This window comes from Gouania willdenowi, chromosome 21 (assembly GCF_900634775.1).
Source record: "Gouania willdenowi chromosome 21, fGouWil2.1, whole genome shotgun sequence".
In the NCBI taxonomy this organism is placed as follows: Eukaryota; Metazoa; Chordata; class Actinopteri; order Blenniiformes; family Gobiesocidae; genus Gouania; species Gouania willdenowi.
The window spans coordinates 23,006,617-23,022,334 of record NC_041064.1 but is presented as its reverse complement, the minus strand read 5'-3'; the positions used below and the strand labels follow the sequence as shown (position 1 = coordinate 23,022,334).

At 41.4% G+C, this 15,718-nt stretch overlaps 1 protein-coding gene across 3 annotated transcripts in view; it reads left to right on the top strand.

Moving 5' to 3' along the window:
- Window positions 1-1,093: 1,093 nt before the first annotated feature.
- LOC114455454 (beta-galactoside alpha-2,6-sialyltransferase 2-like) overlaps window positions 1,094-15,718 on the top strand; it is a 75,807-nt gene continuing 61,182 nt past the window's right edge. For 2 of the 3 annotated variants that reach the window (XM_028436700.1, XM_028436698.1), the window contains exon 1: window positions 3,561-3,659. In XM_028436700.1, coding sequence (XP_028292501.1) covers window positions 3,601-3,659 — 59 coding nt within the window. In that variant the 5' untranslated portion in view covers window positions 3,561-3,600. Of the gene's footprint in view, window positions 1,253-3,560; window positions 3,660-15,718 lie in introns of those variants that run through there. The other variant, XM_028436699.1, reaches the window with a different exon arrangement.

The window sequence follows — 15,718 nt, the reverse complement described above, 5'->3', positions numbered from 1 at the left end:
GAGGCAGATGGCTGCCACCTCTGAACATGGTTCTACTGGAGATTTATTCCTGTTAAAAGGGATGTAGTTGTTTCTTCCCAGTCGCTAAATGTTGTGTGAATGTTGTTCTTTCTTATTATGAATTTTATATTTTGATAAGCGCATTGAGATTAATTTGTTGCAATTTGCGCTATACAGAAAAAGTTGAGCTGAATTTAATTGAATTAAAAAAAACTTAAATTGAATGTTTATTTTTTCTCCAATCTTGCTCTTTGCCCCTTTAAATGAACAGTTGTTACACCTGCTACTTTTCATTTTAACTTTGATTTTTATTTTGCTCTTCAGTCTTTGTCTATATCTTTCTTTGTGCTCGTCTATTGATAGCCTATTGTATCCTTTTGTGGGGTTTCTTTTGATGTAAAATGTGTTGCTTTCTTTTTTGTTTCTTTTGGCTGTCTTGTTTTGAACACATCCTGGAGAGCAATGTTCTGTATTTTGCTTTGAATTTTGTTTTTAAATTCAATTAGTTTGTATTTGTTTTTTTATTTAGTATTTAGTTTCATTACTATTAGTGGTAGTTGAATTTTCTGTTTTTTGTATATTAGGGTAGTTGTCAGCTGTAATACTCAAAGTCGTCAGAACAAGTATTGAATGATAAACAATTCAACAAAATATACAATTTAAAAAAATATATTCCAAAGACTGATGAACAGCTATAACTGCAAATCAAATATAATATCCTGCAACTTATGTCGTATTTATTCGAGCTGGTGCAGGCAGAATGTCAACACATGACGTCGCAGACCATGAGGATTCGTACAGCCTCTATAAACCAGCAGAGCCAATCATTTCTAGAAAAAATGAACAACTAGTTTTGTTTTAATTTCCCCTTGAATAAGGATTTTACACGCTCTACTGAACTATTGTGAATTAATGCCTTTTTTTTTTAAAATTAACATTTAGGCTCAGTGTGACATACGTGTCTTTTAGTACTTGATGCATGACGTGACCACAGGACTTCTTAACTGATGTTTGTAAAAATAGTAGACAGGAGGAGTCTACTATGAGACACTGGAAATGTAATTGCCATGTCAGTGTTCTATTATAACCTGAGACAGGTGTGACGCTTTTACAGTATGAAGATCTTCCGGTTAGTGTTGATGATTCTCATTTTACATGAGGTGGAAACCCTGTATTTTTGAACAGTTTAGCAGAGCGGATTTTATATGTTCCCCCCCTCCTTTTTTCTTATTTCCCTTAAACATCAAAAAAGGTAAGTCAGTCTTTTTTCTTTAAACGGCCTGCTTTTAAAGCCTCACAAGTTCTACTGCAAACAGAGATGTAATGAAGCATTCTGTCGAGCTTTCTTAACTTTTCCGTGTGAGCGATGCAACTTCACTGACTTCTTGATTATATTAAATTATGTGAACAATAGCAGGTGTAAAGATGCTGGTTTGATGCTGCTCTGGATTATCGGTGAAACTGTGCTGCTTTTCTGTTACTCTTTTTATCTCTTGATGTAATGAATGTGGCTTGGGGAGCACAAGCACCACTGCCTGTAATGCCTCGGTAGAAAAGTTATTTTCCTCACTCCATGGAGTTCATATTGTATTTGCATTTACAGGATCCTGTGCACCTATTGGGGGCGAATTTACTAAGATCTTAAATAAAGGGCAAAAATATCTTGCATGCTTAAATCTTTAATTTTGAATTAAACTTTAATCCGAAATAGGTGTGTGGTGGCAAAATTGATTAATTATGTATACTCATATATTTGCTTTTTGATCTCATTCAACTTAATACCCCAATTTGTAACTTTCCACGCCTGTCTGATGTCTTTTCCTCCTCCTGCAAAGTCAGTGGGCCCATACTCCCATGATACAGCTTCTCTAAAGGAATGTCAGTTGGCCTCAGTTTAGGCCAGAGCACGTCCAAACCCACCCCAGACATCACATACACACACACACACACACACACATACACATACACATACACACACACTCACATACACACAGACTCACTCACACACCCACACACATCTAACTTTCACCCCGACATCGGAGGTGTCACCTCCGGCAGACTGACCTTCCCCCCCTGGTCTCTTCTTTGTTGTCTGTGGAAGGGGGAAGGTGGGACAGGGGGGTATAAATGTGTGTGAAAGGAACTTTTGGGCCCTTCTTCTTCTTCGCGCCCTCTCCTCTGGCCAGAGGAGACCACTGCTTTGTCTATCCCGCTTTGTACCTTTTTTATTTAGTTTAGATTAAATCATTTTTTATTACTTCATTATCTCTCCTGTCTGGTCTTCATCATTTATCACCACAGAGTGTGTTTTCAAGTCAAAGACGAGGTAACCGTAAATTTCACTGAAATAGGTGGCTGGTTTATTCCATTTTTAATTCCGAATTCACACACAGCTTCTACTCCATACTTGAATGGGTGAACAGACCGGTGTCCTTGTTGACGGCCTGACGTCATCGTCAACAAAGACTCTAAATGCGTTCGGCATCAATCTCTGATTGCTAGCAGTGTGACTCTGAAGTGCTGTATGTTTGTGTGGGGCGGAGTTAACTAAGGGATTATGTAAGGCAGTAGCGCAGGGTGGGAGATCATGTGATCAGGGGTTATTTTGCATTTATATGGGGATTAATTTAGGATGTGATTTGAAAAATGCATTTGTTTATTAGAAAATCAGTTATCATTTGAAAAGGATGTGAATATTGTTTTTGTTTGTATTCCTTAATAATTGTTTTTGGTTTAATTTAAACCACACCCATGGGAGGGGCTAACCTGTTAAAAGCAGTGTAGGAAGCTGCATAGAGGGCAGTCTTTCTCTGGAGGTGCATGTGGGAGCAATGTACCTGAACATTTCTGAATGCCTCTCAGCTGGAAGTAGAGCTGGGAACAGGTTGTGTTTTTTTCTTCTCTTGATGTAAATATTTGTGTTCAACTGTAAATATTGAGCACCGGCACCATTTTTGGAAAAATAAATGAAAGTCGACTTGCCATATGGATGGTCGTGGTTCTTCTTTTTGAACGAAAATCGAACCCCGCCACAGTTTGAAAACAGGCTTCAGCAGCTGCTGAAGTTAACTTGTAATCTCAACACAGAAACACACCTCGACATCCTCATAATATGAGGATTGGCGCTCAGTCAGCGCAGCAGCGCTATATAAAAGTATTGACTTTATTTTTATTTTTTTCTCATGCCGCCCCCTAGAGGATGCTGCCCTGGGCGGCTGCCCATGTTGCCCATATCAAAAACTGCCTCTGCACTGGCTGATATTCATTTAGGCTGCTTCCTATGAATGGCTTCAGGAAGCTGTTGATGATAGTCATTTTATATGAGGTGGAATCCCTTTTTTTTTTTTTTTTTAACAGTTTAGCGTAGTGTATAATATAAGTTTTTTTCCACTTTTTTTCCTATTCAGGAGTCTACAATGACAAACTGGAATAGCTGGCTTATAACTTCCCCTAAAAAAAAATTAATAGCAGAATGTTAGGCATCATGCCAGTATTAAAGGAGTGGTGTGTCCTAATAGTGATGTGTCGTAAGTGGTGTGACTCTTCTGTGATAAGTGTGAGGAAGGTGTGTTGTGACGATAGTCATTTTACAAGAGGTAGATGAACTCCCCGCTTCCAGCACGCAGCTCCGTCAAAACAACTGAAGTCACAGCAAACAGGTGAGAGATATCTGCATGTCGATTGGGCTACTCTGAAAGTGGATTAATAACAGTGACATGCCGTGACCAGTAGGGTTGGGTAGGGACGTTGCAAATGGAGACCACCAATGACAATTTCATATGTTTCTGCTGTCAAGTGTTAATTAAATTCAAATCAAATTTATTTGTATAAAGCAATTTCCAACAAAGTCATCTCAATGCGCTTATCAAAATATAAAATTCATAATAAGAAAGAAAAAACCCAACAAGATCCACATGAAGATGCATTTAGCCATCTAACAAAATCAACATTTAAAACACCATTAAAGAAACATAAACAATTATTTAATATAGCCCCATACTCTCCCAACAAGATATATCTCATGACACAGCAGCGCATGTGTTGGTAACACAGAAACACGGAGAAAATGAAACAACAACAACTACTCGGAACAGCTTCAGTGAGCATACACAAAGCCAATCCTTCCTTTCGTACCATTCACTGTGAAAAGTATGAAACATTTTATGACCTTTCCTTTGCTGAAGGTCTGGTAACTCAGGTGTTGGTCTCCTATCTTTTAAAAACTGTTATTTTTCCTCAAAAAAAGTTTCTCTATCATCTCTAGTGATGTCATCCTGCCTGTAGTGTTATCCCGCCCACGAGCTAGAGAATGTAGCAGCAGCGGTCACATGACATCGATTCACTAATGTACTGTGAACTTCGTACGGCATTTAGCATAGCGCGGATACGTCCAAAGGCAGCTCTCTACGCTGCCTTTGGACGTCAATGGTTTTCATCTTGGGGACCTGACTGCGCATGCGCAAACACGTAAAAACATGCAATGGGAACGGAGGCAGAGGAGCAACGTGCCATTGGGAGGGGGCGTGGACTCCCTCTGCCTTACAGTAGAATGAGACTGTGCAGCTGTTCCAGGAAATAGCGCTGTTTAGTACTTTGGGCTATGAAACGCACAAAATGCGGACACTTTCAAACTTATAGGTACTGTAGGCTATTGGAAATGGAAAAATAAATAATTCATAATTATATTGTGATTAAAACAAATAATCAAAATATCAATTCACCCTTGGGTAGGCACTGCCTACCTTGCCTACCCTGACTGCAAATCACTGATTAATAAGTACACTGACACTACAAAACAATGCGATGTAGAGGACTACTTCTTCAGAGCCATCAACGTGTGTGTGTGTGTGTGTGTGTGTGTGTGTGTGTGTGTGTGCGTGCGTGCATGCGTGTGCCCGTGTGTATGGGGGGTGGATCGCTTCTAAATGCATGTCCACCAGTCCATCCCACATGTACCTGCCTGCCAAGCTTTCACTAAAACAGTGGCGGCTGGTGCATTTTTCTTCAGGGGGGCTACAACTCCAAAATAGATGTACAGTACACCAAACCCAGGTTTTGTGTAGCTATAAACAAATAAGTAAGGGTAATTGCACTCACAGAATTTCTTTAAAACAAACCACATTTATTGTCATTGAACCCATAAACAAGTAAGAACAAATATAGTATATAGTAGTAGTATATTACAGTGGTTCTCAAACTTTTTGGGCTCAAACTTTTTTGGCTCAAGTACCCCCTTTTTCTCATTTCTGAATCCAAGTACCCCCTTTTGTCCAACTACTACATTTTGCACAGAATACTATGAAAAAACTATGTATCATAATGATGGAATTAAGGAGTGACAACACACATTTTAAAGAATCTCATTTTGTAAATGAGAGGAATGAAACAGTATTTAGTGCCTCATGAATAGATTTATTTCTATAGTTTTTATCATTTATGGTCATCTCCCTCCTGATATGGGACCAGGAGAATGATCTTTGTTTTTTCAGTTAGTGTTCTAATCAATATCATTTCTATCATCATTTTGTGGGTTTTCTGTGTCAATGTGTGTGTTTCTGGTTTCATTTTGTGTATTTTGTTTTTGTATGTGGTTGGTATTATTTAAATTATTCCATCTCAGTCTGTTTCTTATGTCATTTTGAATGTTTCTCTGTTATGTTTGTGTAATTTGTAGCAATGTGTCTTTGTTGTCGTTTTGTGTGTTGCTGGTAATAATAAGTATTTTTCTCTCTTAGTGTGTGTTTTTGGTGTCATTTTGCAGATTTTGTTGATGGTTGTCTGTTCTTTTTATTATTCAGCATATTTTTCTCTTATTTGGTGTTTTTAGTGTCATTTTGTGAATTGTTGGTAATATTTAGTAGTATCATTTTGAACTAAATAATTAAACATTATATTTTTAATACTTTCATTTGTAATTTTCCTTCTCTCTCTCTCTTAAGTACCCCCTTTAGTGCCATTCCGTACCCTTAGGGGTACACGTACCCCAATTTGAGAAACTCTGGTATATACTATAGAGTGAGTGTGTGACAGGGTTTCTTCTTGAAATTTAATTTGTTTTGTTTTTTAATTTTGTTTTTCAGATTTTACCTTTTTTTCCCCAGTTTTAGTTAGTTTAACAAGTAATTAGATAAAAACAGAGGTGAAAAATGAAGTGGTAAATATATAATTTAAGACCTAGTTTACAAAATATGGACATATTCAAGATTTGAAATCATCAAATGTAGTTTGTTCCTAGTTCGTTCATGTTTCTTTACCTTCTCTGAAAATTGCTTTAAATGGCTCCTACCTATCTTTATCCATGCCGAGTCAGCAGGTAGGAAGGAAGCAGAATTTTTTTAATTTCCCTTTCTTCATTTTCTTTCTCCTTCTAACATCCCACGGCTTCACCTGTCAAAGCCACTTTATGACGATCGACTGTGACGTCAGCCCCTCCCATGGCGGGAGGTGGTGTTGTGTAAATGCTGCATTCAACTCTGCACAGTCGCAGTGTCTCTGGACGCAGGTAAACTGCGCCCAGCGACCCTCCATTGACTCGTATTGAGGAGGCGTTACTGTGAATGTATGGAAAGCCATCAAGGTCAAAAACACGTGAATTTAACACGTAAAACACACGTAAAATACACGTAAAAAACACGTCAATTTTTCACGCTTTGTTTACGTGTGTTCTACGTGTGTTTCACGTGTTTTTGACATTGATGGCTTTCCATAACTTTCCATACACATCGACGACATGTTAAATTCACGTGATTTTCAGCCCTTTGGCCACTTGTCCAGTTTGAACATGTGTTCCCATTGGCTCCTGAGCAGTTGGGTTAAACCTTTTTTGTAAGCCTGAGGGGGTTTCCACTATTTAACAAGGAACTTTTAATTTCTTTGTCGTTTTCTTCCTTTAATGTGTAGCTTATAAAAATGAAACATTTGGGTTGCAGTTTCAGAACTTTATTAGTTATTATTTTGTTTATTATATATAGTATTATTTTTTTAGTTATTAATTAATTTTATCAGGATAAAATTGCCTCATTTTTCTCCACTATAGTTGGCATTCTAGCTTTAACACCATTCATCCAACTGTAATTTAACATCATTAGAAACATTAAAACATTTTTATGGCAGTAGTAACTGCAATTAATATCTGTATTTGGAAGTGATGGTTGATAACAATGTCCAGATTTAATCTTGGGGTGGGAAGCACTGTTAACGTCACTTTATATTGTTTTTATATTTTCTCCTCTTTTGACCATATACATACTGCCATATTATATATATACTGTATTATATATACTCACGTATATATTATGGCTTATACACGTTTACCCTTTTATAACAAAAAAGCACATGGTGAATACTGCTGAAGCTGCACAAGCTTAATAAACTACTTTATTAGCAGAACATATTTTTATTTGCATCTGGCATGGGTAGAGAAAAGTTAAGTCATATCTTCTACTTTTCAATTTTTTTTTATATTGTCAGCTTTATTTGAATGTCTCAATCTTCCTCACGCAACACGGTTACGCAAATTATCATGACAAAACAAATGTTTTAGTTATTTTTCTTTACTTCAGTAAGTTTATCCTCTTTGTTAATACAAGTTGTTGGTTGTTCCATTGTTGTTCCATTGGTCCCTGAAAACCTCCAGGTCCCAGTTAATCAGTGGCAGGTAAACATAATGCAATGCCCACAAGTGCAGCTCATTTGTACAGTCAATGATTCCATCATTTTCAAGGAAGGAGAAAAGCTGGTGGTACACATTAGTCATACCCCGCCAAAGATCTCCCCAAAGCCTCTCTATCCGCTGTTTATGCACACTTCTGCCCCGTATGGCACTTCAACTTTCTGATCCACGGTATATGTCCATGAACAAGCTGACAGTATTGTTTCGCCCCCGTAGTCACACATTATTTGAGACAGTAGCCCGTACCTAGCAGTGGCTTGAACAAACTGATCAAACACTATGCCACTTCTGTTATTGTCTGAAGCCTGCAAAAACACAACCATGGATCACCATTCTCCACCTAAAAAATAAACAAAAATCTGTTCTTTGGATTCTGTGTTAGGATAACATTAATAACTTAAGGGTTTTAATGCTTGCTCCTGCAAAAAATGTAGGGGTGCAGTCAAAGTACAATTTTCTATGTACTGTAATGTCAATGAATCAGTATTGTTATACAAAACAGACACAGCAAACATCTTCTCATAATTACAAGTTACATAACAAAGTAGATCTGAATTTATCAAATCTGTTTACAGTTCAATAGACTGGGAAAACACTCTACAAAAAAAATGAAAATTAACTTGTGTCGTAACATAAATCTTTGCAGGATCTATGCTTGTTTATTCTGATGTTATCATAGTCAATCAGATCCATAAGTTGCTCACACCAGTACTGCCAATACTTTTTTACGTTTGAATGCAGCATATTCACTCACAAAAGTCAGTCAATATGCTTGCACTGTAGAACTGTGTAAATTATCAAGTTGGTTGAGTGTTTAGTCTCACGGAAATTAATTTTTCATCAGCCTACCTGATAAGCTTGTGGTTCCCATCAATGTGCCACAGCGAGTTGGGATCTGCAACACTATAGGTTCTTTGGTGCAATCGGTGAGACAATGCTCTGTGTGGCTCCAGCTGGATTTACTCGAATCAAACTCTCTCTCACTGTCATTCTCTGGACTCGAACACCCATGGAAGACAGTCTGGCCCAGACGGCATTAGCTCCCATCTCTTCATTTTCACCAATCAACTGCCGAACCACTTCATCAAGTTCTGCATCAGAAAGGCGTGCATACCTCATTAAATAGGACAAGTTGAACAACCTCTGAGAGAGAAAAACACATTTCAGTCCAAGTTTATCCGCATTTCCCTGAAAATGATCATGTTACAGAAACAAATTCTTTTTTTTTTTTTCTCCTTGTCTGCACATGCTGTCAAAGGTCAACACTACAAGAAGTGCAATCATTATGAGACAGCAATGCATGTTTTGTTATTGCATTATTGTTATTGCATTTGTTAATTGTGACCATCACCAGCCCTCCCTAAGGAAGGGTAAGAAATATTTTGTTATAGGGAGGATATAAAAAGGAGAGCTGTGTTACACCTAAGAGGAGGGGGAGGTAGAGTGGAAAGGGATCAGGGAGGAGAAACTCAAGATAGGAAATAAAAAAGGGTGGGGAAGAATAGATTGTTATACAGTGAGGGTGAGATGTGAAGTTGTAGAATATATTGTGCTTATTATGTTGTGTAATCCAGCCAGTATAGTGACAAGTGTGAAGCTTAGCTATAATGGTGGTGGCTGTGGACAGGGGGAATGAGTGAGTGGTAGTACCTAAAGGTATTTGGGATTAATGTGTCTAAAGTTAAGCCCAGTATGAGTTTTATCCCACATCCCAAGGTGTGCCAGTGCATCGTATACCGGTATATGTGCAAAAACCGTTACCGCAAACCCAGGAACTTCCCCGAGCCCGCAGATGTAGCCAGGCCAGCAGAAAGAGTGGGGGCCAGGGAGCCCCAGGCCACCCCCCCACGGCCGAGCAACCCCCCAGACACCCCCAAGATCCCAGGCTAAGAGGCAGCCACCGCCCCCACACACACATCCGAGGAAGCCCCGAGCAGCTGAGCACCCAGCGCATCTCGCCACCGACCCCAACCCCCAAGCTTAAGGCCCCCCGCCAGCATCCCGCCCCCCCCCACCCACCCACACCCAAGCACCCAACCTCCGAGGGGAGGGCCCAGAGAGCCCCCAGCCCGAGACCCCAGCAGAGGAGCCAAGGCCCACTCCCAGCAGACGGCCAGAGCCGCGCCAAACGAGCAGGCGGCGGGCCCAGAGCCAGCAGGGACCGGACCCCAGGCCAGAAGGACCCAGAACAGAAGCAGCACCGAGAGCAGCGCCCCCAGGGACGCCGACCACACCCACAGTCGCTGAGGGCACCAAGGGGTTGCTGCAAGCTGCCCCGCCGGCCACCAGGTGCACTGACCAAGCACCCCAGAGCGTGCCAGATTGCCTTTCCTTGATGCTGCCCGCGCAATGAGCCCTAGACAGCAAAGGGCCCAGCCACACCGCAGAGCCCGGTTCACAGAGCGCCGCCCAAGCCGGGGCCACCCGGGGGCATGGCAGGGCACTGCCCGCACCACCAGCCCCGGAAGACCCTCGCCAGGACCGGCCCAGCCAGCCGGCCGGTCCCCAGGGGCACCCCCGCCGATACAGGGAACCCCCAAGAGCGAGCCCCCGGGCCAAACCCCCGGGGGGGGGCGCCCCCCCACCCCAGCCCACGAACAGGCCACAACCCAGCAAGACCGCACAGCCCCAGACTGTGCAAGAACAGCAGCCCAGGCCCAGCACCCCACCGGACAGCTCAAGCCACGGCGCAATGCCTTATTATGAATTTTATATTTTGATAGGCGCATTGAGATGACTTTGTTGTAAATTGCTTTATACAAATAAAGTTGAATTGAATTAACACTTGCCAGCAAAAACATATGAAATTGTCATTGGTGTTGACATTGGTGGTCCCGATTTGTAACGCCCTGCCTACCCAACCCTAGTGGTCACAGCTTGTCACTGCATATAAAGTATGTAAGACTTGAATTCACTCAAAAAACACATTGATGATGGCGTACAAGAGGACGGACCTTTGGTGGCGACGGCGTACGTTTCAGAAGTATAGGTTTTTAAATAATTCTTACATACGCCGTTACTGTCGGTACACGTTGTCTTAATACCGTCACCATGAGCTCTCCTCCATGTCGCCGCTGGTCTCTCTCATTCACTCCCATTCAAAAATCCACACGGTCAGGCAGGCGATGTTGCTCCTTCTCCTTCGGCAGGTTAGGGATAGCTCTGGCACTATCCACTCACCATACCAGGGGAGAGAGAGGAGCGATCACTTCTCCTCCGTCCATACGTTAGCATTCCTCACTTTGATAATCATTCTAATGTATTGTTGCAATGTCAAAATGTAGAAAGTAGCTAAATACAGCGCACAGAAAAACAGAAGTAAACAGCATTTTCTTGCGTATTGTAATGACGTACTGAAGCGGGAGTGTTCATGGGTGTGTCAGACAAGCTAGGAGCAGACAGAGGCGAAATCAAAGCGTCATGATGCTACAGAAATAAATATCTTTTAATTATTTATTTATTTTAATATTTGCTGCATTTTCTAAACAATTTTCGGTAGCATAGTTATTTGAGTATGCTATAGAATGGTACAGAGCCCTAGCGGTGACATGGATAAAAAAAAAATTCTATCTCGCACTGCGATTTATTTATCTCGTAGTGCAAGTTAATTATCTTATAGTGTGAGTTAATTATCTTATAGTGTGAGATACTTATTGTCTCGCACTGCGAGTTGCTTATTGTCTCGCACTGTGAGTAACAAAGACTGTTTCTGGGTCAGAGTTCATCCCAATGGCGTCATCCACAGTGCTGGATATTCATCCGTTTATCAATTTTTACTTTGAAAGCGAGTAAAAATATGAAGATATTAAGGATTTGCTCCGATACCAGTGGTTATTAATAATAATTATAATAACAATAACAATGCATTGGATTTTATTTAGTGCTTTTCATAGACACTCAAAGCACTTTACATTGATGTGCATCATTCTTTCACTCCACAATTAGTGGTGGTAAGCTACTATTGTAGCCACAGCTGCCCTGGGGCAGACTGACAGAAGTGAGGCTGCCATAATGAACCATCGGTCCCTCTGACCACCACCAACAGTCACTCACATACTACATTCATACGATGGATGTACGCCAAATGCAGAGAACATTGACTTGAAAATGGTTTTATTAGAGTTTTTCAGCATTTCCTCTTCCTTACAGATGCAGAAAATATCCTTAGTTACTTACCCTGAAAGTAACACCACCAGTAAGGTTACATACAGCAGTAAGATAAGAATATGCAGTGAATATTGAATGTGATCATGTCCCTCTGTCAGACATTGATCAGATGTATTTTTATGTCCACGGGGATAAAAATACTTCCTGAGTGTTTGTGGAGCAGCTGAGAGACTAAACAGCTGTTCTGTGTGATCATGGTCCAATGCAGTGGGGGCTTTGTCGTCTCCAGGATGGATGGAGTCTTCTCCACGGTCTGTCATTCTGCCACTAGAGAGTCCAGCTCTGTGTCCACCACAGATCAGCCCTCCTTAACAGTCTGTCCAAACATGAACCCCCATCCCTCCAAATAACCACAGCATGGACAGTCTAGTTGACAAAATGTTATATATGCCACTCACATGTACAACTCAAAACAATGTTTGACCTACATAAAGATATTACGTTGAAAAAAGAAGAAAAACACTAATTTCCTTAATGCTTTTGTATCTTATTTTCTCTACTTGAAGCACTTCATTCATACATATACTGTATATCTGTGTAGTGTCAAATGGGAGTGATCAATCAATTCAACAATGTTGGCCCCAAATGAACTGAAGCAGATGATAAAGTGTTTTATTTTTATTAACCACAGCCTGAGAGGAAACTTTGATCCATGTGTAACACAGCAGTGATGGTTCTTCTCCCACTGGAAGATGCAGCATTCATCCTCTGCTTCAGTGGATCAATCACATCTGAAATGAAAAAAGAAAAAAGCCACACATTTAATTCCTCCTAAACATGTGAGCAAGATTTGTAACTTTGAGAGTGAAGCCCAAAGATAAACTGTATGATTGTACTAGAGCCTAGGTTCCCAAAGTGGGGTACGGGTAGTAGTGTTGTTCTAGTCGAGACCGGTCTCGGAAGCATTTTGACTCGGTCTTGTCTCGGACTAGGGATTTTCCCTCAAGACCAGCAGTAATTCCTGCTATTTTTAAAGTTTTTTATAACGTGATGATAAGAAGGAGAAGAACTGGATAAAACAATCCTTTATTCATTCTTTAATCCACCCAGTATAATGACCACAACCTTCCTTAATGTGACTGAGTGACGTGTGTGTGTGTGTGTGTGTGTGTGTGTGTGTGTGTGTGTGTGTGTGCGTGCGTGTGTGTGTGTTTGTGTGTGTATGTGTGTTTGTGTGTGTGTGTTTGTGTGTGTGTGTGTGTGTGTGCGTGCGTGCGTGTGTGTGTGTGTGTGTGTTTGTGTGTGTGTGTGTGCGTGCGTGTGTTTGTGTGTGTTTGTGTGTGTGTGTGTGTGCGTGCGTGTGTGTGTGTGTGTGTTTGTGTGTGTGTGTGTGTGTGCGTGCGTGCGTGCGTGCGTGTGTGTGTGCGTGTGTTTGTGTGTGTGTGTGTGTGTTTGTGTGTGTGTGTGTGTGTGTTTGTGTGTGTGTGTGTGTGTGTGTGTGTGTGTGTGTGTGTGTGTGTGTGTGTGTGTTTGTGTGTGTGTGTGTAAAAAGCCCAGTAAAACTCCAGAAAACAATCACCAGGAATAAATAGTTGTTCCCTGGTAAAGATAGTAGCTCTAACAACAGGTAAAATGATAAACTAGTGATATTACACCCTGTACATGCAGTACGGGGATGCATTTACTCCGCCTCTGGGTCCTTTTGCAGGCACCTTTTTTCTCCGTCAAATGTATTTAAAAGAAACTAAATTTAAAGAGAGAGTGTTGTTTAACTGTCGAACCTTGTCATAATTTTATTTGTTTATATATTTTTTTCAATTTAAAAAAAAAAAATATTTATGGTCTTGGTCTTGACTCCCGGAAGTCTTGGTCTTGTCTTGGTCTCGGTGCATTCTGGTCTCGGGCAAGTCTTGGTCTCGAATAGTGTGGTCTTGAACACAACACTAATGGATAGTACGGGTACCCCCAGTGGTACGCAAATTGTCAGAGGGGGTACATGAATAAAAAATAAAAATGGGAAAATAGAATAAAAATCGACCAGCAGTCAGGAGCCTCCATGCATTGCTACAAATTACACATTAGCCGATGTGAGACAACCCATGGTTACAGATTATTATTTTTTTAGATTATTATTATTATATATTATTCCTCAACAGGATAGGTAAAATTCAGAGACAAAATTCACTGTAGGGCTACATTGTATATGACATTACATCAGTGGTTCCCAACTTTTTTGGGTCGTGACCCCACTTAAATATCACATGTTTTTGGTGTCTCCAGAGACTTTTTTCTTTCCTTCAAGAATAAGCTTTTGATAATGTTTGTTGTTGCCAGGATTAGTGCACAAAGTGACAATATTTACCAGCTCAGATATTTTTACTCTGGTATAATGTGTAAACCAATAGTGTGTGTAACGATGCTGGTTTGATGCTGCTCTGGATTTCCGGTGAAACTGTGCTGCTTTTCTGCTGCTCTTTTTATGTCTGGATGTAATCTCGGCATGTAATCTCATTTCTTGCTTCTCTCGACGAGGACAGTCGCACTCTCTGTTTCTCCCTCCCTTCCTTTCTTATCTCTCCCAGCTGCTGCTTTGTCTGGTCTTGTGAGCCTAACAAGAGCCTCTCTCTGTAACTCATCCAAAACCGGAATAATGGAATTAATTAGTTGGTCTCTCAGTGCTATCGATCAGATTTTTTCGACGAAAAGAACCGGGGGTGGTGAACCCGCATGTCCAAGCGGGACGTTTGCGGCTGGATACACCCTTGACCCTTGGAACAAGTGGCGAGTTGTGTGTCTGTCCATCCTTTCCGTGGAAGACGTGGAGGACATCTACATGATTGGAATAATGATAGTAGGCATGCTGCTGATCGGAGCTGGTGGCTTCCTAATCTATCGAAAAGTCCGTACTACGCTGGCGACTGTTTTGGAAAAGCTGCCAGTGATTTCTGAAGGATGTAGCAGGGCTCTGAACACTCAGACTCATGTGTTGATCGATATCAAAAGCAAGCAAGAGCTGCTTTTGGATCGTCTACGCGTTATGGATAACAACTGGGAGAAGTTGGAGACCCGGCTTGGAAGTGGAAACTAGGCCATTCATTGGATTACAGCAGAGAGACCCAGGACAGAAGGCTATTGGAAATTGACATAGCCTGTATCAAATCACATTGCTTATCTCCCTTTCGGCTCCCCAGCTAGCCAAGGCTAAAGCCAAGGTTGTCTCAACTCTTATCACCAGGAAGTTTCTGCAGACGGCGGCTCTTACCCCCACTCCCTCCCCCCGCTCCTTCCCTACATTCCCACCTGGAACTGTTGATGCTGAACTTTTCCACACGTCATCTGGTTGTCAGTATCGCAGCTACAGGTCTTCAACTTCAAATGCCTCGTTGGCCATCTTTCCCCACCTCCCATCCACAGCTGCATGGAGGCGTGGTTGCAGCGCCCATTGGCAGCACGCCCATGTCCCCAAACGGCTGGAATCCTGGTGTTCTTCCCACCTGACCCCCTCCCCCAGCCAACCTCCCACCCAACCCTTCCCACATGCCTTGTCTCGAGTTGTTTGACTGTGTCATGCTTACATTTATGTTTGCAGAGGCGGTTTTTTTTCCTGGTTTCACACTGTTTTCTCTGTTTAGGGAAATCAGTTTCAAACTGGCAGTTTTTTTTCCCCTCACCCCTCCTCTCCTCCTGTTGTTGATCCCTTTTTCACCTAAATATGTGGGCGCCGCAAAAGGCTGCCCCGGTGTGTTGATGTGTCTTCTTTCACTGCAACTACCAAGTCAAATTCCTCGTATTGTTCTAAACTGTACCTGGTCAATAAAGCTGATTCTGATTCTGATTCTGATTCTGATGTAACTCTGTCCGTTTAAGCCACAATGGAAGTGAAAATGAGCCCTGTAAAAGTGTAATATTGTTTTCTGTGGCTGAGATTTATGAAGCGCA